Consider the following 24,379-nt stretch of genomic DNA (forward strand, 5'->3'; position numbering starts at 1 on the left):
AAATCATTGTAACCTGACAGGAACACAGCCTGCCCCCATAAAGAGGAGTACCTCCCTAAAGGCCCAATACCTGCATGCCCTTGCTCTGGTGCTTTATGTTCACTTTTCCAAGAATCAAACTGGATAGGGGAACCAGTCTGACTGAGAACTTTTCTTTTGGTTGGGTTATTTTTAAGTCAGATAGATGCCTGGATCTACACTCAAAAAAACCAGTTATTTGTTTCAAAATCTAGGCCACAGGAACTTACAGATTATGGAGAAGAAAATACCACCTGCTCCAGCAGTAAGCTCCACCTACTTCAAGTGAGGGAAAACTGTGAGCTTAAGCATAATTTTATTCCAAGGAGTAAAACATCACTTTGTTTTGAACTTGGTGGTTTTATCTGAAATGATTAAAACAACTTATTTCTGCTATTGATCCAATATGAATTTAAATACATGTAACCAAGGCTTAACATGTATTTGATCACTACTACTAAACGTCCAAGTAAAAGCAAAGTTTGGCTGCAGAAGACTCCAGGCACACAATCAGCAAACTGACAAATAAAACCATCTTTGGAAATAACATTATTTTTTTGTCCAAATTTCTTGTCAGAGTTTTACTGCTTCTATTATGCCTAATAATTTATGCAACATATGGACATCTTCTCTTGTATAAAAACTGCAATTACTGGGAACTAACAAATATTCTAATCTAAAACCAGGACATTCTAAAATATTACCTCCATTTGCACCTCAGGCATTCATTTAAGAAATTCACCTCAACACATAACAATGAAACACCTTCTGTTTTCCCCAACATTTGCAAATGATAATGCAGTGAGGCAGGTGTGAAAATCTTAAGAGATAACACCAATTGCTCTTGATTATTTCATATTTATGCCCATCTTGGGCAATCTTACTGTATCAATGGGCACATCTCCAGTGACAAAAGGCTGAGAGAGTTGGAATTGTTCAGCCTGGAGAAGACTCCAGGGAGACCTTAGAGCATCCTTCCAGGACCTACAAGGGGCCTTCAAGAGAGCTGGAGAGGAACTTTTTACATGGGCATGTAGAGATGGGACAAGGGGAATGGCTTTAAACTGAAAGAGGGTAGAGTAAGACTAGATGCTAGGAAGAAATTCTTTACTATAAAGAAAAGAATGGTGGTCAGACCCTGGCACACGTTTCCCAGAGAAGCTGTGGATGCCCTGGAAGTGTTCCAGGCCAGGTTGGATGGGGCTTTGAGCAACCTGGTCTAGTGGAAGGTGTCCCTGTTCATGGCAGGGGGGTTGGGAACTAGATGATCTTCAAGGTCCCTTCCAAACCAAACCATTCTATGATTCTTTGAACAAGAGACAGAAAATAGATGTTTAGTACCTCAGGGAAGGTACTGTTGGTGAAGAAGTGAACAGGATTCACTAGGTTTCCAATTTCAATTTGAAGTTTCAAGAGCTTATCCAGACTAAATCTCTCTGTGATTACTGACAATTTTCAAAAACTTTCATGAAAGTACATCTTTCTGACAAACAAATGAAGGTAGATTTTTTTATGCTACATGTTTACTAATCCTCTTAGCAATCATGCCTACTAATTAGTGTGATCTTGCATCACATTAGAATTCTCTGTCTTTTAAAAAACAGACACGGCCATTTCCTTCACACAGAAAGTCAAAAATCTCCCAAGAACAGTAATACCTTAATTTTAGGCATAGCTGCTTATCTCTGGTTTACCTGCACACACACACTGACCTGCTTTATTAGTAGAAATACAGGGGAAAAAAGTCCAAAGCTGAAACCAAGAATCTAGCTGGTAGATAAACTTTCCATCCTTCCAACTTCACAACTCAAGAAGTAAATAAAAAGATGCAAGACTGAAGCTTGCAAGAATTCACAAACAATGTATTATCTTTTCCCTATTCTCAAAAAATTTTAAGTGTTAACAGTTATAATCAAACAACTTATGGTTATCATGCTTCTGCCCTTCCTCCCTCAAACTCTGGTAGGTACCTTATTGCTCCATATTTCACCACATCCTCCTGCACCATACTCTTGCAGAAGGACTGCAGAGAGCACACAGCACCTTTTCCAGGTGTTTAAATCAGCTGAAGAGAAAAAATTATCTTGGCCTATTTTCCTGCTGTTCCCTAACGCAGAACTGCATACACACATACCTAATTCTCCCATGGAGGACATTTCAAAGCTCTTTCTAAAATGGATTAAATAGATTAAACACTTATACACATACCACAATCAGGCAAAGGAAACAGATGGAAACATTTTTTATTGAAACAAGGTAAGTAAAAATTAAATTGAAGACCAAATAGTAATTTGGCAGGGTACTTCACTGAAGGGAGAGTACCATTCTTCAATCATCTGTGCTGTCGTTGTCAATCTATGCTACAAACACATTACAATAGCCTAAAATATCTGGGAAAGGCCTCAGAAGCTTCGAATTTATTACCCAAATGAAAATATGATGATAACGCTTTCTCACTAACATGTTTCAATGACTTAATATAATTACTAAAAACTCTTTTCTGCAAGTATTGTATTTAAAGAGGGCCACCTAAAGCCCTACTTGTAATAATACCACCACATGTGCCACAAAACAGTACTCCTTCAGATGAAGGTTTTTGTTACAGACAATCGACATTTTTAAGTCAATCAACTTTGAAAGCATTCCTTGCAGAACCTCTTCAGAGTGACACCGCTCAGTATTTTCTCTCTCTATTCACAGCAAAAACTTGAGTGAAGAAAATCTAGGCTTTTTATCAAGCAAATTCAGAGTTAAAAACCCATTCCCATTTTGGGTTCATCTTTCATGTACCGTGTCTATCAATAGAGAGAAGTCAAAATGTCCTGAAAATCTGTTTTTCTGGATGCCTTAGGATTTCCTAGGTATCATTCTCATCAAAGGTCTCCATGTACTCCTTGAAGTTCCTTGAAGTACAGGCTAATCTCCATTTCTGGTCTCATGTTCCATGTTCATCTTACTGGCTGTCTTACCTCAGAAATATTTCCTTTCAAAATTTGGTATAACATAAATTAACCTGTATGTCCTTCCAGTGAAACCAATGCAATAACTTTACATTGTCATAACACAATGCACAGCCTAACACAGGGCACAAGCTCACAGTGACATCAAAATAGCTAAAATTTTGCCGTAGTTATGACCCTGAACTATCTGCAAATATCAAAAAATGGCAAAGATATGGCTCAAATTCACTGGGAGTAAAGTGCAGAAGATAAAACAGTACCTCATTACTCTTTTTATTAAAAAACACAAAAGAAATGTTCTTTGTCAAGCCTTTTTATTAAAAAACACAAAAGAAATGTTCTTTGTCAAGTGTGAGTCTTGTGTAACATTAGGTCAGTAATTAGTAAGTTTTATTCTGTGACAAAATATCTAGTTTTCCCACAGAGATAAGCTTAAATGCCAGATACAGGATTTTTGGAAATTAAAAATGTGATGCCTACAAGCTCATAAAGCTCTGCAGAAGTAATCTAGAAGAATCCATTATCAAAACCCAGAATAATACTCCAACTCCCAGATTCTGAGAATATCCACAAAAAATGGAAAATGTTTTACAGAACAAATAGTTTAAAATATACATTCTGTGTGTCCATGTGAGGCAAAAAGCTCCAGCACTATCACATAAAATCTCACAGCTTTGCTGTGTTCCAAGTCAAATCAGTGTGCTCTTGCTTTTCCCAACTGAGATAAAGGAGTCTATTTTAGTTAAAGAAGCCAACGTTTACTACTAAAGGTACATTTTGCTTGCAGTCAAAAATATGTTTGCTACAGTAGTTTAATCTTTAATTTATTTCAAGTGAGTAACTTTCTTTGAATTTTTGCTTGCAAAGTAATCTGTCTTCCATCAATGAGAATCTGTGCAAATTATTAAAATACAAAGGTTTTCAAAGCAATGCTGTTCCTAACTTCCTTCGTTTATATTTGACTTCAGGCTTATTTAATACGCTCCCATGTAGATAAAAGTAGCACAATTCTATTTTCATGCTGGGTGGCCAAAAGGTTAACCGTCAGGTTCCCAGTGTGGGAAAATCCCAAAGTAGACAAAATTGTTTTGATGCTTACTGAAGTTATATTTCTAGCAGACTACTTAGATGTAGCACAGCTAACAATTCTGTTAGTTGATCCCACTTCACTGAGATAAGGACATTATTATATTAAAGTATTTACAAGCATAGGAAGCTGGAATGTGTTTAAAATGCTGTAAAGAGGGCCACATTCAGGTATAACTCTGTTACAGGAAATCCTTGGGGTAACTAATGTATCAGTCCTTGCATTAGTTTCACACAAGAGCCACTTCGCCTATAGCAGTTCTTCAAGAAGCTTTAGTCAGGATGTATATCCAGCTCCAGATGTTCATATGCTTCACTGCATGCAACCCTAAAACACACTAGTAGCTGATCTGTCCGTCCCAAACATGTGCCATCCTTTTTTAACATTATGAAGAACACAGAATTAATGACGAAAGATAAACCTTCCTTTTCCTTCAGCATGGCTCTCACTACACCTGGCTGGCAAGCAGTATCCTTCCCAGGATTACACTGGTAAGGAACTTCACATATGACCAGCCAAAGAGCAAACCATCTTCCTACATTTGGCAACTGACCTACGACATGAAATGCACAATACTTATGAAATAGCATTTGCTGCAAGTGGCTTTTGGAAAAGTGATGCTTATGCATCTTTTGGAGCAGCATCCTCTTTGAGCAGGCAGGAGAGTCTCCTCCCGAGGGGAGCTTCCCTTACTTTTTGGAGGTAAAGTCATGTTCTTCATTTCACAGAGATGGAAATACATGACATAATGCACTTAGAAATGTGCTGCAACAAAAACACTTGAACCATTGAGTATTTTCACAAAGTGGGAGTTTGACAGTACTGCTGAGGTACTAGGAAAAGACCCTTTGGAAACATCTGAGGTATGTAGCTTCCTCCTCCTGGAAATGAAATGTGCCTTCAAGAAATGTGATAAAGTACACATTCTGTGTCTGTCTCTCCCTGCCCCTCTTTAAATTCCTAAATCATCTCTGAAGGAAGTGATTCTCAGAGACTATCCCAAAAAATTAAATAGTGGTCTGGAGTTCACTACCTTTACATAATGACAACATCATTACATAAAAGATCTCTTAGGAGTACAAAGAGGCATCATTGGTATTTCCAAGACCATTTTAGTAAGTTTTACTAATGACACTGAACTTCTGGAAGTAAGGAACTCGAAGACAAGTATTATCTCCTCTGAGGAACTCTGTCACTCTGTCAAAATAACAGTTCTTTCAAAGAGATTCCTTCTCTGCACAACCATCTCCTAGAGTTTAAAGGAGCTGTCTGCTAGTGGAGCTGCCCCAGTCTTCACCAAAATCTTCAGACACAAAACTAGAAGCTCTGAGTGCAGAATTTTACTTTGGTTCTGATATGTTCTGTGGCAGCACCCCTGGAATTAAAACTGCTGGTTTATTATAGTGTCCAAGATTTCACTCCAAGTAATCATTATAAAGCCCTCGGGTCTAGAGCTATTCTCAGAAAGCATCTGGGAAAAGGTAATCCTGTAAGGAGCTTATCTTCATGCTGCTTCTGCAAAAAATCTTACTCTCCATCAGAACACCTCAAATGTTATGCTTGGTTAAGCAAGTGTACTTTTGCACTGATCACATGATCTTTGATCAGATAGTCTGCCACACCACACACCCCATGCTGGTGACACATTTCAGAGCTTACTTGACTTTTACCAAAGAGCATTTTCTTACTCATCTGTACATAAACTCACAAATCTGTTCCTCATCAGGTTTCATACTGTAACGATTTCATAGAACATGGAGACAGACAGGCAGACCATTTTGACACACTGTTTCTCTACAAGTCTCAAATACTTTTTTTTCCCAGTTACTCTCAAATGATGTGCCTCATTTCTGAACCGGTCAAAAAGGTGTCCCATCAACACCTGTGTCATCATCACTATTAGTCCTGGAATCTAAAAGCCCACTTAAAATTTCTTGGCTCATAAAACCTAGAAGACAAAGTAGTAGGACAAATCAGGACAAAGCAACCAACTATCAAGATATATATGAGAACTTTATATACTTAAATATACTCTCACTACTGCCAAGCATTATTTCAACTCAGTGACAGAATCTGAAATCAGCTGTAGGGATATTAACTGGGACTAGCACAATCCTCAAAATACTCTCATAGGCCATATGAACATTATCTGGAAGCAGGTGACCTGCCAGAAAAAAACCCTGTTCTTTGATAGTCAAAAGGTAAACTAGGTTAACCCCTCTTTTTCAGTGCTTGGGGGTATCAGAAAACTCTTCTACGGTCCACTGGAGCTGCCTGGATGAAACAAGGCCACTTCACTTATTACACATTTACAAAAATTCCTCTAAAGAAGTAAGAAGGACGTATGGCTAGTACTAGGTATTGTACTGATTTTGGCTAGCATAGTTAACTTTCTTCACAGCAGCTGGTATGGTGCTATGCTTTGGATTTGTGACCAAAAGTGTTGATAACACAGAGATGTTTCAGCTATTGCTGAGCAGTGCTGGCACAGCGTCATGGCTCATCCTGCTTCTCACATTGTCCCATCAGTGAGTCATCTGGAGGTGCACAAGAAGCTGGGAGGGAACGCAGCTGGGACAGCTGACCCCAACTTACCAAAGGAAGATTCCATACCACACAATAATTGTGCTTGGTAATAAAAGCTTTGGGGAAGAAAGAGGAAATGGACACACACATTCAGTGTACTTGCCTTCCCAAGTCACCGTTACATGTAATGGAGCTTTGGGAATGGCTGAACACCTGCCTGCCCACAGGAAGCAGTTAATCAATTCCTTGTTTTGCTTTATTTGCATGACTTATTTTCCTTTGCTTGTGTGGCGTTTGCTCTGCTTGTTAAACTGTCTCTATTTCAACCCACAAGTTTTTTTGCACTTCCAAGTCTCTTTGCCATCCCACTGCCGGAAGATGAGGGAGTGGCTGTATGGTACAAGTGTGGTGCCTGCTGGCCAAGGTTAACCACAATGCTACAGGTGAGACAGCCATAACTACCCTGAATACTCCTGAAATCTCTGAATATCTGAATACTTTACACTCTGATACTGTTTTCAGTTATAAACACACTATGTCTTAACCTTTAAAAATGAAATTATCCATCATCAATGTTTCAGAATGGATTTTTTTTTTTAATTAACACAAAAACTATGGGAGGAAATAGATTTCCCCCCCACAACATCTACAAAAAATTTAAGACTCTCTGTCAAGTCTATGTTTATACAAGTCCATACATTACAGCTGTCTACATTTTAAAGGAAAGGATTTCAGGTTTTGCAAGGGCTGGTGCCTTTACTGTCAGTACTGGGGTCTTTTTTAGTGGTTATTCTGTCCCCCAGGGATGATGCAAGAAACATTCAGTGTAATTGCTCCTACCAGCTGCTGTAGATCTCTTTACCAAGATACTGACAGCAGAGACACCATTTCCTGCTTCCAATGATCTCAGTAAATAGCATTTGGGAAAACATGCTGCTGGAGGAAAGGCTAAGGAAGAAGCACACAAATTAAAATATTCAGATGAAGTAAAAGACTGTGGCTTGGATGGAGGGAGGAAAAAGAAAATGCATTATTTGCTTTGGTGGAATGAAAAGCAGCCTGTCACTGGAAATGAAATGAGGAATTAGGGAAATAGGAAAGTGGGGTAAGGGTAAACCTAGAAAACCCCAGAAAACAGTGCCAGACTTTGTGCATCAGGAATAAAGAAACAACCAAAAGTAGCTGGAGAGGATCCCAAGATACTTGAGCCTCATCATTCTTTGCTGGTCAGTACCTGATAAAACTGTAAAAATATCCTAGAAAAACATGCATCACAGTTCCATCAAACTCATCTATACAGAAGCTGCAGGTTATGATTCTCCAATGATTACTCTAAACACACTCTGCAGTAGATCCAAGAGCTCCAACCTTGATCCTAGTAAGACTGGCATCTTTATGACTTTTCGTGACAGAATTTTCTACTTTCAAAGTAATCAGACATTTTAAACTGTTAAAATCTATTAGAGTTGAAAACTCAGCACTCAAAATTAGGAATTAAAAAAGTTACTGCCACTCAGGCAACACTAATTCAGCCTTCTAACAAAGGATGTTACAATACAATACCATTGCAGAATACCATGAATACCATTCAATGCAATTTGAACATAATATTTGCACCTTTTTTTCCATCTCTGGAAATGTTTTAGAAATCTGTAGTGAAAGAGTTGGTGCTCATCACAGGTCTAGAGAGCAATTACAAATGGATCACAGATAGAGCTCATGGTCAAACTATTCTTGCTGGTTCCCCATCTAGCTCTGGTTTCGAACTACGATCTTTCCCCACAAGCCATTGGGCAGGACAAGAGTCAATAATAGAAAAAGCACATGAACCCTCTACCTCAGACCAAAAATTCCACAGCTATTTGATCCTCATTTTTAGGGGGCTTCAACTGAAAGGATATTTTCTCAGGAATCCTGAGCATACACACATGCAATTTCAAATCAGTTACATCAATCATTCAAAAATAAAAACCTGGAACATAAAACTAATATTCTCAGATGTCAGTCTGGATTTGGTCCACACAATCTGAACAGACATATTTATTTCAAGTTAATCTTTCAAATTTTCTGCTATGCAAATAGAAAACCAAATTAGAGCCCTTTTCCACACAGAAGAAAGTTGTTTGGCTTCAAGACAGTGTTTGTCTTCAAAAAATAGTTATAGACAGGTATTACATTTTATAATTGTTTTTAGTTTTACATTAATTTAAACTTAGGCCTTAATTTTCAACCTCAATGCTTTTATAGTGATGCGTGTGAAAATTCATAATCGTACATCCAAGTAAATTCATTGACTTTTCAAAGGTGCAGCAGCAATACTTCCCTTTCAAGAAAACTGACAATTAAGACTGGATAAGTAAAACAGTGTAAATTTTTGTCAAATCAAAACACTGAAAAACTGAAATAGTTTGTCTTCAGTCCTCTGTGCCACAGTAACACATTCCAGACACAAGACCATGAATAATCAAAAATACTAGATTCAATTTGCCTTCACAAAGGATGCTGCCAACAGAATCTGCCCTTCAGCTAATGATGCAGGGCAAAAGGGCTAACAACATTCATACTTAAGCACTAGGCCTCCACTACAAAAATGTTGACCCTGTTCTCAAAGACAGTATAAAATAAACTCGGTATAGACAAAGCAGGCCATTTGCACCACTGATTTCCAGTCTTAGCAGATGCCACTCTGACAAACTGCCTAATCACAGCTCTCGACATTTTTAAATGAAAAAAACCCCAGTGCTATCATTACCATATGTTACATATGCTGTGGTGCAGGAGTTCATCCCTATCACAGCAAACTTCATTTTCCAGGTTAACGTCAACTGTTTCTTGCTACCCCTGGTTGCTCAACCGGTGTTTTCGCTGAATTAGTCCAACTGAACCGTTATTTGTCTCAATACTGTCACTTCTTACGAAGTTCAGTGTAAACCTTTCACTCTACATGAAATTTCATATAAGAAAGATAACTGTCCTGAGTATAAACCGAAACTCAGGGTTTGCGCTGCCCGGAGCTGTTCCATTTGCAAACCACCGTCTTCTATTAAAGAAAGATTCGACTAGGACAGCACCACAGGCGAAACGCAGAGTTCACACTGCGAGGCGCAGCCAAGGCGCGCCCGTGCCCGCGGCCGCGCTCCGGGGACAGCCCGTCTCTCCCGACGGGTGACAGCTCCCGCTGCGGCCCTGCCTCGCCTCCCGGCCCGGAGCTGGCTCCACGCAGGGTCACCTCTGCGCCCTCCCGGAGAGCCGCCCCTGGCAGAGCCGGTTCCCTGCGAAGGGGCGCGCACACACCTACCGTCACCGTCTCCTTGGCAGCGGCCGCCACGGGGATGGGGAGCAGCGCCCTGGCCCCGCCCGGCTCGGCGGCTGCCGGCTCCCGGGAGGGCTCCCGCCGCCGCTCGGACAGCCGGTACCCCGCGAACCCGGCGAGAGCCGCCCCCGCCGCCGCCCAGCCCAGCTCCCGCCGCCACCGCCGCGGCCCCGCCGCCCCGGCCCCGCCGCCGCCGCCGCCCCACAGCCGCCGGGCCGGCGGAGCGCCGGGCGCGGGCCCCAGGCGGCGGCGCCACCGCAGGAGGGAGCGCAGGGCGGCCATGGCCCCGCTCCGCCCCAGCGCCCGGCGCACCGAGCCCCCGGTGCCGGCAGAAGCCTCGCGAGAAGCGGGGAAGGGGTGGGGAACCGAGCGGGCCCTGCAGTCGCCGCCCCGCCCCGCGCCGCCGCCGGCCCGCCCGCGGGCACCGCTCCCGGCTCTCGGGACAGGCAGCGGCAGGCAGCGGGCCGTGCTGTGCCAGCGGCGGGGCGCGGCCAACGTAGCGGAGATACGAGGTGGCCAGACCAAACACGAGGAACCGGCACGGACCTGGGTCCGCGCAGTTTAAGCCAAAGTGCCTGGCAGGGTGATGCGTGAGAACTGCCGTGAGCGGAGCAGAGCTGTGCGTGGGCCTCGCTGCAGTTCTGCGCGCACGGAGGGTGCCGCGTGTGTTCAGCATCGTGCTCCAGAGCCTCACCCTGTCAGTCCAGGACCTTGCTCCCGGGGGTGTGTGCCGCACGATGCTGTGATGTCCTTGCCGTGTCAGCAGCCTCTCCTCTGATAAATATTCTTGGCGACAGGTAGCCTCCTTAGCATAGCCAAGAACTAGTTAAAAGACCAGTTGTGAAAGATGAGCATGGTCTTTTGTCCCTGCTTGGTGCTGATGGGCAATACATCGTGTCAGGCATTTCATGTTAGGGCATTCTTGCATGGTATAACCTGAATCACCATCTACATTACCTTGAAACTTTACATAAACTGCATATAAACATTTCCGGACACAGCACACCTTAGGGCATTTTGTGCAGTGGTACAGTCTCAGTCTTCTTTACATGAATACATTTTCCCTAAGTTTCAGCCAGTTATCACTGCCGTCCCCACACCCCCCCAAATCTCTAATGACTTTTTATATTACAATGAACAAGATTTCAGAAAATACACAAATGATAACTTGTTTTAATGCCTTTTAAGACATTCTCATGCATTTTCAGTTCCTAAGAAACATTTCAGTGGTTATGATATGTGTCAAGAAAGAAGTGTGGCTATGTTTGTCAATTGACAGTCTGTCAGATCATGCAACTGCAAACGTGGCCAAGGTTGAGCTGCCTCAGAGCTATTGCGGAAAGGCAGGTATCTGGGCTGAATGATAGATTTCCTGCATTTCTTTCAATATTTTAGAATACTGTAAGCCAATTCATTTCTCAGGTAATCCCCTTGACTTCATTACTCCCATCTGTCAAAAACTATTTTTGTTATTTTTTTATATCTACTGCTTTATTTTATAAATACATTACATGTATGACTCCCAGGCAAAATCCTTGTCTGCAAATCTGAGTTACATCTCTGTACTGAGTGACTAAAGGCCAATATGGAGACCAGTATTTAGGAGTCAAGGCAATAATAGTTTCTGATGCTTAGCATGACTGAAACACGAGTACTTGCAAGTACATGACTAAGCATCCAGTCTGGAAAATTTTGTAGAATGTGGCTCTTGGATCTTATCAGTTCTAGCTGCTTCATTAGGAGACATCATTCACCAATACAATTACCTTTTTCAAATAGTCTACCTTTTCGGTTTGACTGGAAGAAAAACTACTTTTGGTCAGGGTGGTGTCCCAAAATAAACATGTTAAGAGCTCATCAGTCACCTGAACTGTAGTCATGAGCCATGAGTTATCTCCCTGTTCACACTGTTTTCCTGAAATTAGTTAGCCACGTTTTACTGACTTTTCAATAACACTTTTAGGCTAAAATTTCTTTCACTTCAAAAATCCAATTCTCCTCTGCAACTACTTACACCCAGCTAATTTTAGGCAGAACTCCCCTGGTGAGGTGTTTGCTTAGGACCAAGAGCAAAATTTATTTGTGCAGCAAGTCAAAAACCATTAGCTGTCTGAACATCTTGTATGCACAGATTCAGAAAGCATGTAATTTAAATAAATAAAGGTTGTTTTAATGCAATGATTCACTTACAGGACTGATAAAAAAGCTGCCAAATGATGTATTTGAATATTGATATATGGAAATGGTCTATTCTCACTGGATGTGGCCATGTAAATGTGTGCTCACTGCAATAGCTTCTCTGTCCCATTCTCCAAATATAGGGGTTTATTCATGCGTGTCCACAAAAACATGGACAATAAAATCATGAATCTTAAAAAGCCCTGTGAATTTCTGTCTTCAATTAAAGAAATAAAACAAAGCATGAAGGTATAAGAAATGTAGAACCTCCTTCCCACAGAAAAAAAATTCATCACTGCTCTTCCCTCATCTGAGTATTCTTAAATAGTTAAATATAAATATACATGTATGTATACATGTATACATGCATACATGCCTGCTACTGTATCTGTTCAGAAGAGGAAAGCTGTCAATGTTTTTAAAATCTGCATGTAATGCATTGTAAAGGCTTTACATCATCAGATTATAGCCTAATTTGTACATGGCTATTTGTACATACTTTTCTTTCTAGTAAATTCTGCACAAGAATACACCATTTTTCACTCAGACTTGCAGCGCTCAAAAAGGCACTCGTAACTTGTGCATGTTCCTCTTGTCTTCCTAAAAGCAACAAACCATATTTTTGTGTCCAAATCTAGGAAGAATCTGGAACTGGCCAGGACACACAGGTATCTCCAGGTGGACATAACCCTTCAGGTGCTAGTCAGTGGTTTTTGTTCCACTAAATGTTTGCTTTCTCATGTATTCATGAACCATCCTTCCCAATATTTTATTATATAATTAAAATTTTATGGCTGGCACAGAACTGTTGTAAGGGAGTTCTAAAGTTAACAAAGGTGCAATAAATTGCAGGGCCTAAAGTTTTATAGCTAACAGGAGTTTTATAGATATATAGAATGATCTGTCTCTCCATATATATACAGACTACTTATGAAAGATTGCGGTCCATTACATTCTCTACTCCCTTGGTAGCCACTATGTTTTGCTTATGACAACATGCTATTCTTAGGAAATATACAGTAATTATATTGTGTACAGAAGTCCTAACTACTTGCTATGGAAATAAAAACTTGACCACATATATATTTGTTCAATGACACTGAAAGTGCTGTCTCTAGGAAGTATATGTAGAATTGATTAGATTGTACTGTATGCTTTAAGTTGAATTATGTACTCTTGTAAAAACACTCTTCAAAATTATTTAACTTCCCATGGTATAGTTTCAGAAGGTGCAAAAAAATCTTTAGTGTTATCTTTTCCTGTCACATGACTAGTGCAAACATACACAAAAAATCTTATCTTTTTGCTTCTTTTCTGGTACTTTATAAAACAGCATAACCGGTTTAGTTCCCAGACATTAAAGACTCCACTCGGAAAAGATCGGTGTTATATAGTCCACTCTACTTTAAATGTTTCCAGTATATAACAGGAAAGATTTAGCCATAAGGGTCTTTCAGTGTGTGATGGCTGAAGATTTTTTTTTCTTCAAAATAACCCCAACCCTTCTCCACAGGAGACAGTGATGTTATCTGAACCGAAGACCCCTCTACCATTGCTAGGACTCGAGGGTACTGCTTGAACCCAGGAACAGTATCTGTATGGGAGCACCTTTAGGCTTAGAAAAATATACCTCCTCCATTTAACTGTACCATCCTGGTGCATGTCCTGCAACTTAACAGCTGTGATGAACAGTTTGATCTTGACCTGCCAGTCATGTCAATAAAAATACTTGATGTTTGTTTCAAACGTTTTTGGTGTATTTGAGTAATCAGTGAACAGGCTATTTGAGAAATAGGTGCCATATAGATTATTTAACTTTGATCTATTTCTTTGATTTAGCACTACAATTAAGTAGATTTGCTTCAAAGAGAAAGCTCATTGGTTGATGTTTTACACTGATGTGATAATGTTTACACAGATGTGCTTTGAAATCTCGATTATGGTGGATTTTTGGGTCCCACCACATGACAGGCTCCTGTTATCTGAAAGGTAAAATAATATAACATCTATCTGTAACTACCTTCAGAACAGGTCTGCTTGTGCTCGCCTCTGAGGTGATTTATCTGATCATTGTATTTAGCATTAATTTTTTCAGTTTTAAATCCCTCCACAGTAAATCACTTGCTTTAAAGCAGCCTTTTTATAATTCAGGTGCACACAGGGGCAGTACTTAGGACTGCAATGATGAAAAGGTGTCACATTACCTGCTTTAAAGCACCTGCCAATTAATTAGCCCTATACTCTCCATAGCAAATAAAGGTAAGCAGTCAAATCCATTTGATCTCTCAGATTTAGCCTGTGACTGAAAAGACCATGAAGCAAGACAGGAGAACTAATCTCTCATGATTCTCTGCACCTTTTTTGTTTAAATGAAATCTTAAACCACCAACTGATTCTCTTGAACTTTTGAAAGAATTAACTATGAAAGATCTTTACATATTATACTCTAATACCATGTTTTAACATTGGCAAAGAATTGCATATCTTAGATGCTAAGATAGGTCATGCCATCTAAGCCCTAAAATTCATTAGACTTTACAGAAAATGCAGGAAAGATGGCAAAAGTCAAGCTCTTAGATTTAACGTAGAGTTGTTTTACCATTTGTGATAATGACTGAATATATGTTCTACCAAAATATATTTTCATGTGTGAACCATTCTACTCTGGGAATGAAGAAAGTGCATATGCTCATCTGGAACAGGACAACAAAGTCCCAAACTGATTCAAAACACTGTAGAAATATAGCAGGGATCTTTCAGTAGATGATATTGCTAATTTATGATGCTTACAGACCTTGGCTACGAGCCCAATGAAAAACCCCAAAGAAGATGGATTAGATGAGCCAACTCTCAATCTTTCTTTCTTCTTTGCAAGTTTTGAAAATATTTACCTCAAATGATGGGGCTGCCCAATTATGTTTATAAGACCTCCTGTCAATACTCAAATACTATAGATCAGTTTCGTGTCACATTAATGATAAATTAAATGCGAGGGAGAATTTGCAGAGGGGAAAGCACCTCCCTGACTATGCCAATTTCTTTAGAAATTCCCCTCCTTGTAGTTGAAGCGATAAAAGCGAAGCGTAATGCATGTACATTTTATTAGCGTTTTAGAAACAGGGAGTAAAACTGTCAGATCTTTGGGTTCTTTCTTTCATGTGTGTCTGGGCAGGTCTAACCCTCAGGTAACGCCCTTTCTCCTTCTTCCCTCCTGCCTCTCCTTGCACCTGTCCATGTAATGCTCCGGCAGCTCCCGCCCGTCCCCCGCTGCCCGCTCCGCTCCGCTCCCCTCCGCGCAGGGGCCGCGCCCGCGCCCCCGCCCCCGCCGCGCGTGTGCGCGCCCGGCTGTGCCCGGCTGCGCGCGGGGGGCGCGCCCGGAGCCCCCTCCCCGCCGTCACCGCAGATCAGAGGAAGGTGCGAGCAGAGGGGGGAGCCGGTTTACAATTTCAAACGCGGCCTCCCCGCAGCGGCTTCATTAGCATATGTCAGGGGACCGCCGTATATATATACACACACGCGGGGCTGATGAACAGCACCTCGCCGCCTGGCTCACACCGGCTCGGATCAGCACAGCACGGCTCGGCTCGGTTCCGCTCCGCTCGGCCCTGCCGGCTCCCTATGCTTGGGGCTCCGCCGCGCACCCCCACATGCCCACCGGGAGAGGCCGGCAGCCGCTCTCCGCCGCCGCCGCCGCGCCCTAGCCCGCTCGCCCCGCGCCCGCATGGCTCCGCTGGCCGAGGTGGGCGGCTTCCTGGGCGGCCTGGACGGCCTGGGGCAGCCCGTGGGTACCCACTTCTTGCTGCCGCCCGCCGGGGAGCGCCCGGCGCTGCTCGGGGACCGCCGCGCCCCGGCGGAGCGGGGGGACCGCCGCGCCCCGGCGGCGGCGGCAGCGGCGGACCTGGCGCACTTGCAGGGCATCCTGCGGCGGCGGCAGCTGTACTGCCGCACCGGCTTCCACCTGCAGATCCTGCCCGACGGCAGCGTGCGCGGCACCCGCCAGGACCACAGCCTCTTCGGTAGGCGGCTGCGGCACGGCCCCCGTGTGTGCGCGCTCCCAAACGCGTGTGCGGGTGTGGGGGTTTGTGTGTGTAAGCGCTTCTCTGTGTACCTGGGCGGGAGCAGTCGTGCTCTTTGGGAGGGAGGTGGGATGCTGGTGATTCTGAGGGGGGTGAATGAGCCCTCAGAACCGAAAGGCTTCACCCTCCGGCGTTAGACCTTGGGGTCTGCATCAGGGCAGGGTAGTGAGGGAGGGCTGTGCATCCCAGGTGAGTCAGGAGATAGGCGTTGCTCAGCCTGTCCTGGGGGTCTATAAGCACATGCATACACTGATAGGTTTAGTGGGAATGGTCGAGAGTCAGACTGATTCTTTTTGTATTCACTATTGGTATCGGAGCTTCTTGAGTCTCTGTGAAACACTAAGGGTCAGAAACTTGGGCATGCTGATCCTTAGGCTGCGTTAGACTGCTTTGCTTCACAGGATATAAAGCTGGACCAGAGGAGCCTAAAATGCCTCTTTTATCATCAATGATCAAATGCTTAAAATGCTTCACAGCCAGCTTTCTCTGTCAATAAACCCAAAGGAGGTGCAGACAGCCCCAAAATGTAAATGTTTCCTGTGATATGAGAGTAAATCTTAGATAGTAGTTTAGAAGCTGGAGATCCGAACAAACCTGCTGTTGTCAACTACATGTGAGTTTTGGTGTGTATTGATTTAGCAGTTGTAAAAAGGTGGTTAAAGAGCTTCCTATCATCCTCCCCATAGTCAAAACATTCTGCTGGAATGGCTCTTAATTGCTTTTATAACATATGGATGTTTTAAGAAGTAGAAGAGCAGTAGTCAGACAGTTCTTCTCAGAAGGAAGATTTCCTACAGCATGTAAACATGAAATAAATCCTTGCTTTAAGAGGAAAATCAAGTTAACTGTAGATCTAACATTTACTGGGCTTTTTAGAATTGTTCTACCTTTACTCTACCCCAGCTCTTGGCAGGTTTGTCTGATGTGGTTTCTTCGTGGGTTGTATCACCTGCTTATTATGCTTTTGGAAAAGGGTGGCTTTGAAAATGATATCAGAAAGACAAAATACCTCCAACTCTTTTATGGGACTCTGTGCTTTATGAACTGGAAAACTAGGATGATTTATGTGTAATACAGTTTTTAATGCTTACTCTTTGTAAAGGATTTATTTTCTTTGCTGTTTGTTACGACAACTAAGAAACCTGCCAAATCTCAATTAAAATTGAAAACGTTCTAAATTATTGTATAGTCCATACAGTCCATCTGTCTGAGAGTGAAAATTGTCCTGAAATCATAAATAGTAAGCAGACAAAAAGTCATAATCAGCTGCACTATTTAAAACTACTTACCTTAGATTCAGGGGTTTTTTTAATGTTTTGTGGTTTTGCTGCTGAACAGCAATATCTTAGATATGATTCTGGCACTTCTTTTTGAGGCTTTGTTTACATTGTTAACAACTTCCAAAAAGCCAGTTCACACGTTCCCTTTCTTTCATGTTTTGTGTGTGCTGTAATCTGTGCATATCAATTGGTTAAGTACGTTGGCTTAGCTTTGCCAAATTCACTCTTCAAATGGTACCTCATCTCTCAAATACTTTATTAATATATATTACATTTTTGGGCAAATGTAATATAAATAATGTTATAATCCAAACAGTAGCAAAAAAAAGCAGCGTATTTCATGCACTTTAAAAGCCTGCAGTAAAGACAGCAAGTTGTGTCAAGAGGTGTGGGCTAGATAAGATGTCTGGCAAATACTTTTCTTTTTCTGTGGGTAGATTCTGTTATATAAAATTCCCATCTGTACTTTGATTTCCATTCAAATGACCTAATAATGGATGTGCTTTTTTAAGATAACTCTGTAGAAGTAGTAAAGTATATTTTCAGGTAATTCAAACATATCTTCCAATATTTGAGTAGGCAGTTTAGCAAATAGTGTACAATCATTAAAGACTGCAACAGCAGAGTAGTGGTGGCTTTAGCCTCAGTGCTGAATAAAATCCTTTCACGTTCAACATTTAAAAAAAAAGTCTGTTAAATGATGCAGGATTCATGTTCCTACGAGGCTTCTCAGACTGCTTTCCTGTGAACATTGTGTACATTTTCACATAGTATTTGACATTTCAGAGAAACTAGGCCACATTTACTATAATATGTACATTTTCTACTTGTTTTCAACTGAGTTTTTGGATGCTATGTGTTGTATGGTTACAAAATTAATTAAAGCAATATTTGTTTTTTTCAGGTATCCTTGAATTCATCAGTGTGGCAGTGGGACTGGTCAGTATTAGAGGTGTGGACAGTGGCCTTTACCTTGGAATGAATGAGAAAGGAGAACTCTATGGCTCTGTAAGTACCACTTTCATATCAGCTCGTACATCTTTGGGTTTTGATTTGCTTCCTAACACTATGCAAAACCTTCAAGAAGTTCATCTCAGCTTTCAAAACACTAACATCTTTTCCTGTTGAAATATGTGATATATTTTTTAAGTACACAGTACAGCCTTAGATACTTCAACAAAATAGAATTGATTTTTACAATGCTGTTAGGGTAATACCAGCCCTACTCTTCTTTCAAGCTTTGAAACATCTTGAGATAAAATATTCTGTTTCTCCACGTTGTTGTTGTGGTCATGTGAATACAGTTGTGGTCATTCCAGTTTAAAATGTGAGATATGGAAATACCTTCCTGCTCTGTTATGTTGCATCTGATGTTGGTAGAGTCCCTCTACCAACTCTCATTTCTAGAACAGTAGATACCCCAAGACAGAACTCTACATAATATAATTCCTGTAAGTCAGAATTACAGAATATACTCCTGTATGTCAGGTCTACATACTCTTCTTGGGTTTGGTTTGTTGACATTTAAATGAACAGTAAGGCTACATAAAGCCTAAAGTATTTTGTTTATTCATATCATATCATATGTCTTCAAATATCTAGTGACAACTCATTTTTCTTTTCTCTTTCCTTCTGTAGGAGAAACTAACTTCTGAGTGCATCTTCAGGGAACAATTTGAGGAAAACTGGTACAACACTTACTCATCCAATGTGTACAAACATGGAGATTCAGGGCGGAGGTACTTTGTAGCACTTAACAAAGACGGTACTCCCAGAGATGGGGCAAGATCCAAAAGACACCAGAAATTCACACATTTCTTGCCCCGGCCTGTGGATCCTGAAAGAGTTCCAGAACTGTACAAAGATGTGTTAGGATACAGCTGAGGAAAGAGGCAGCTTTGGTAAAAAAGCAAACTGGAGCTGTTGGCCATGCTTTCATGGCGATGCCAGCATGAGGAACCCGCAGAGGTCAGGATGCTGGATGTGAAGAACCTACTTGGTGACAGGCAAGCCTCTGTTTTCTAACCGCTGGATTTAGGAGACAAAGCCTTAAAGCTGAGCATGGACCAGCCTCCTCAAGACTTGCTGAATGGTTTGGTAGCCAATCACCAGGGGGAAGTGGGACTTCTTAAAGCATAATGAACTCCTGGCAATTCTGTCTGGATTACCTGTGGCCTGTAGATTAGCAAGGAACCATCTACATCATATGGATGAGACAATGGCTGGAAGAAATTGAAAGAAATGGACTGTAAAATAGTAATAAATCCTGAGAACTGTATGTGAAGTTTTACTGGCTCCACTTTAGTGATGGACGTTAGATGTTGATACATCGTAGTCAAAGCTGGAACTTTTCTTCAGGATGGACCTATTTATACATCTCCAGATAGCATATATTTATTTTATATATTTATTTATTAAAGAGTTTATTTTTTACTGGAATATGAAGAGAATACAAGTTCCTAACCCCAATGAGAAATCATTTACAGTGCCAATATTTACCCTGAGTAGTGTCATGATACAAAAATGACATTACCTTGCAATGCATCCAAAACCTGAACATTCATGTTTCATTGTTTATCAGTTACAGATTTTATATTTTGTGTGCATACCATTGCCTTGTAACTGTCCTTATTTGGAAAAGAATGTTTAATTTTTTTTTTACTTATGAGAGTGCCTTGCAGATTGTATTAAATTTAAATGCACATTTAAAAAGGGAATTAAAAATAACTTCACTTTCTTTGGTTTACTGTTATTTTTAAACTGAGAGTCTCTTAGCACACTATGTGCAACATTTCAAACCTGCAACAATTGTGAAGAATGTATTGCAGTTACCTTGAAAGAGAAAGTAATATCAATCTTGATTCAAATCACAACATGCTTGATGGTTTTTGGCCAAAGGATTCCTACTGTCTTTACTAACACACAAATATCTATTCTCTGTAAAATTTTCATGTAGTAGTCTCATCACTATGTAAGATGTTTTAATTATATTCCCTATCAATATGGTTAAGGGGAAACAAGTTCAGAGTACAAGGTTTCAGATACTGCTGAATGAAAAGCTTCTGTGAGCAAGGGTTGTTTCTCCACTGGGTACAGAGAAGCCCAAGATGATGCCTTTCTTACCTTAGTTCCTCATTTAGGCAGTATTTTCAGCATAAGATGTTCTTTGAAAACTGTCAGAACAAAGATGAGCTGTCTCTGTGCTAGTTACAGCCACAAAACAGGTAGATCATGCTAATTTAATTCAGAACTGTCAGTTATGAAGCACAAACTCATCTGAATATTAACTGATGGGGCAGTCTGCTCTGCAAGAATAAGAAGTGTTAATGACAGATTTATAATTTAGACCTAAACCTGCTGAAGCTTGCTGTCACATGATTGCCACCTGCATGGACAATGCTGCCCTAGGAAAACTGCAGGGGAAGGCAGTTCAGGAGAGGGCACCCAGAGGTGTACCAGAGGTGTTCTCATGTTTCAGATGCCAATGCTCCCAGTAGGCTCCAGCTCAAGATAACTCATTTGCATTCAGTTTTATGCAATTGTATATGGTTCAAGTACTGCACAGGCATCATTTATATAAAATCAAGGTATCAATGAAGAGCGTTTCCCAGTATATAGCACGCGTGCTAGAGGCTTCGCTGCATCAGAACTTCTTGCAAGCTATAGTGAAGTGGATGAGCATAGGTTACTGATGGACTGTTGACAAAATCATTTTACTTTCTGCCAAATAGAAATGAAATACAGATACACAAAAGCATGTTTCAGCACTTTGTGGCTACCAATATGTAACTTACTGAGATAAAAGGTTTCATTTAAATTTGCTGAAAAATGAGGAGTGGAAGATCTACAGTGCACTGAAAACATCTTAGTAAAATAACATTGTAATGCACTCCAGTTTACCATAAAATAATGATTTTATGGGTGACACTGAGTCCCATTACTGATAGATCAATAGCTGAAGACAAAAGTATATGCTTTAAATAGAAAAATTCTTCCTCTACATCTTAAAAAGTTGTTTATTCCATACAAATTGTGTAAAAAGAAGTACCTGCTGCTTAGGATATAATTCCCATGCATTTCTGGCAAACACACTCAGTGTTTAAACCACAGCAGGAAGAATTCTCTCTCTTTGGATTACCAGTTTACTGTTCATCTTCAAAAGTCCGTTAAAGATGTCAAGGGCTGTAATCAATCCTGCTATTATCATTGTGCATTTTTTTTTCATAGGTGTGATGCAGTCAGTAACAGTAACTGAGGGTATCCCTAAATGGTGAATAATCATCTGAAACTTCTGGATCCAAACACATACCCGACATCTAAGTGAAGAAGAAGAAGAGTGATATGTGCTTGCCCCATTTCCATTTTAGATATATGCAAATAAACCTTGAACAAAATGTAATGGAACAGGTACAGTGGTGCTGAATGACTGTACAAAACCTCCAGAGCCCTGAAAAACTGTCACAGACTCCTTTTTATTTCTGGTGTATTGCCATTTTGCAATACGTTGAAGAAAGATATCTAGGTTCCTTATTTTGTTTTGATTGCAGCATTTATTTGCTCTCTGTTACATCCTGTCCATCATGATTTTCAGGTGCAGTTTATCTTCTCCTAGTTTGAGAATAGTGGATACAAAAGCAGCCCCTCAAAAGAGCAATTTTTATATGTTCTTAAACTAATAGCTTTAGTTGTCAGAAGTTGGGGGGTTTTTTGTGTGTGGTTTGCACTCCCGCTTCAAAAAGCCCAACAGGATAGAAAGAGAGGTTTGTTCTGTTTAACAAGTAGAATAGATGATGTAGTTTAGCTCATTATATTTTCATAACTGTATAAATCTGAAAGGTGTGGGCTGCTCTAATACTGTGAAGGGAGTAATCTGAAGGAAGTGACAATGTTCAAAGTTCAGAGGAAATCTCTGAAGGCAGAGAAAATACCACATCTTGAAATAAATTCCTGTGTGATTGACTGCCATATTTCTGCCTTTCCTCATTTATTTTTTTTCCCAGGGAAGAACCATTCAAGACAGTTAATTCAGTTTGTGTAGCAGTTGCAGCTCCACTTTCTGCTTCCCATGGATTCTCCCAGTAGCTGTAAAATTTGGCCTGTTGATCTCAGAGCTGGCTGGAAACTGAGTGCTCCATCCCAGTTCTGTATTCCTTCACATATTTTGGTTTTTGCTGCTGTTTTCCAAGTTGTGCTGGAAATAGCATACTGGCCATAAAAAAGATTTTCTGAAATCCAGGAGGAACCCTGACTTCTGAGCATATTTGAAGTGAAATTGTTACTTTCATTAATCTTTGTGCACTTGATCAGAATACAGGAAGTAGAATTCTTAACAGTCTTCTGTGGAAGCTTTTCAGCCATAATACCAGATATAGGAGAACACAAATTCCTCTGGAAATGGGTATATTTTAATAAACAAGCTGATGTAGTCAGAAAAAGTGGACAGCTAGTCTATAAGGTACACAGTCCTTTCATTGGTCTGAGCCATTTGTGTTTGCATGAAGCAGTTTGGTCCTGTCCATATCTCCAAGTTTTCTATCATTAGCTTATTGATGTTATCTTTCATACTCAGGTCTGACAGACAGCTCTACTGCTTCTGTCTGAAAATTGAAATCTCTGGTATGGCCACGCTCTCTGGTAGCACTTCAGGGTTGGGCAGATTTTACTTTCTGACAATGACACGGGAGAGTCATTTAACAAGTACACACTTTCATCATAGCTTTCATTTCCAGCTACCTTCATTTCTTGATGTGCTTTTTTTGCTCTTTTTTTCATAGGCATCTGTTCTAGCTTCAGTAACCCTGTGAAGTTTAATTAGGCCTTTACCAGCAGCTCTAAGAGCAATGGGTGTAATTTAGTTATTCTCTGCTTATGTGATCTTAGTAGTACCACTGTGCCACAGCTCTAGTTATATCGCAAATCATTAGGTTTGTCTTACTACTTTTTCCATACAGCAAAGAAGTAAACAGAGATAAGGCAATTTTATAAACCATAAATGCATCTTTGCTATTGCCTTAATGTACTGGGCCAAGCCTGAGTCAGATACTGAGAACACGGTGGCAGGATGCTTAAGTTTTGCTCATATTGCTCCATACTGCATGGAGATGCTATTAGTAAGGCGACCTTTTGGAGATCTTTACTGCATTTTCTCCTTTCACTTTTAATGTGAGAAAAACTACTGAATTCACCACTATTCCAATCTCTGCAATTAATTGGTAGGTTTTTTAATAGTGGATCCATTTGAAGACTCAAGTTATATGAACATAACAACAGCTGCATGAGATAAGACGCTACCACATTGGGAGAGACCACTTCTCTGTGAGGAGAATAAGATAGATATACATTCTAGGGATTCTCCTCTATCAATTCTCCTTTGGGCTATTTCCTTTTATGAGGAAGAAAAGAGGAATAAACATTTCAAAATGTTGAAAAATATGATGGTGGAATTCTTCACTTCCTGGACATCTGCATAAACATACACTTTATCAGACATTTCTCTTAAAACAATTTCCTTTGCAGTAGTATGTTCAGCAACTGTAGTGGAATTGTTGCTGTTAGTGTAATGGCATATAACAACTCCAGAATTTATTGCCATGTACTGAGACAATGCTAATCTGGGAAATTTGGTTTATAGCATTAATTTTAAGTCAGTTTTTGATACAAAGCTTTGCATAAGTTTTGACAATCCTTTTTGATTTCTTAACATTCAGAAATTAATGGGCAGAAAACCAGAAAGTTGTAAAAGCTCCTCAGGTGGGGCATACTTAACCATGACATCTTTATCAAAAGTTGTGCACAAACAGGAAGAAAAAAAGTACCCAAACAGGGAAGAGGTCAAACAGTTACTTCTGTTGCCGGTTGGAGAGAGATTAAGTTTCAAACAGAAATTGGTTGGCAGCTTGCCAAAATAGCTGTTTAATCTGCAACATGATCAGACACTAGAA

General features: G+C 40.7%; 2 protein-coding genes across 8 annotated transcripts in view; one reads left to right on the top strand and one right to left on the bottom strand.

Annotated features, from left to right (window-relative positions):
- Window positions 1-10,214, bottom strand: part of MICU3 (mitochondrial calcium uptake family member 3) — a 54,727-nt gene extending 44,513 nt beyond the window's left edge. For all 7 annotated transcript variants that reach the window (XM_069013999.1, XM_069014002.1, XM_069014005.1 and 4 more), the window contains exon 1: window positions 9,890-10,214. In XM_069013999.1, the coding sequence (XP_068870100.1) occupies window positions 9,890-10,186 (297 nt within the window). In that variant the 5' untranslated portion in view covers window positions 10,187-10,214. The remainder of the gene's footprint in view (window positions 1-9,889) is intronic.
- A 5,350-nt stretch (window positions 10,215-15,564) lies between these two features.
- On the top strand, window positions 15,565-20,141 carry FGF20 (fibroblast growth factor 20). The gene is given in 4 exon segments (XM_069012164.1): window positions 15,565-15,648; window positions 15,651-16,098; window positions 18,343-18,446; window positions 19,077-20,141. Coding segments are annotated over 4 exon segments (882 nt in total). The 3' UTR covers window positions 19,323-20,141.
- Window positions 20,142-24,379: the final 4,238 nt, after the last annotated feature.

This window comes from Aphelocoma coerulescens, chromosome 4 (assembly GCF_041296385.1).
Source record: "Aphelocoma coerulescens isolate FSJ_1873_10779 chromosome 4, UR_Acoe_1.0, whole genome shotgun sequence".
NCBI lineage: Eukaryota > Metazoa > Chordata > Aves > Passeriformes > Corvidae > Aphelocoma > Aphelocoma coerulescens.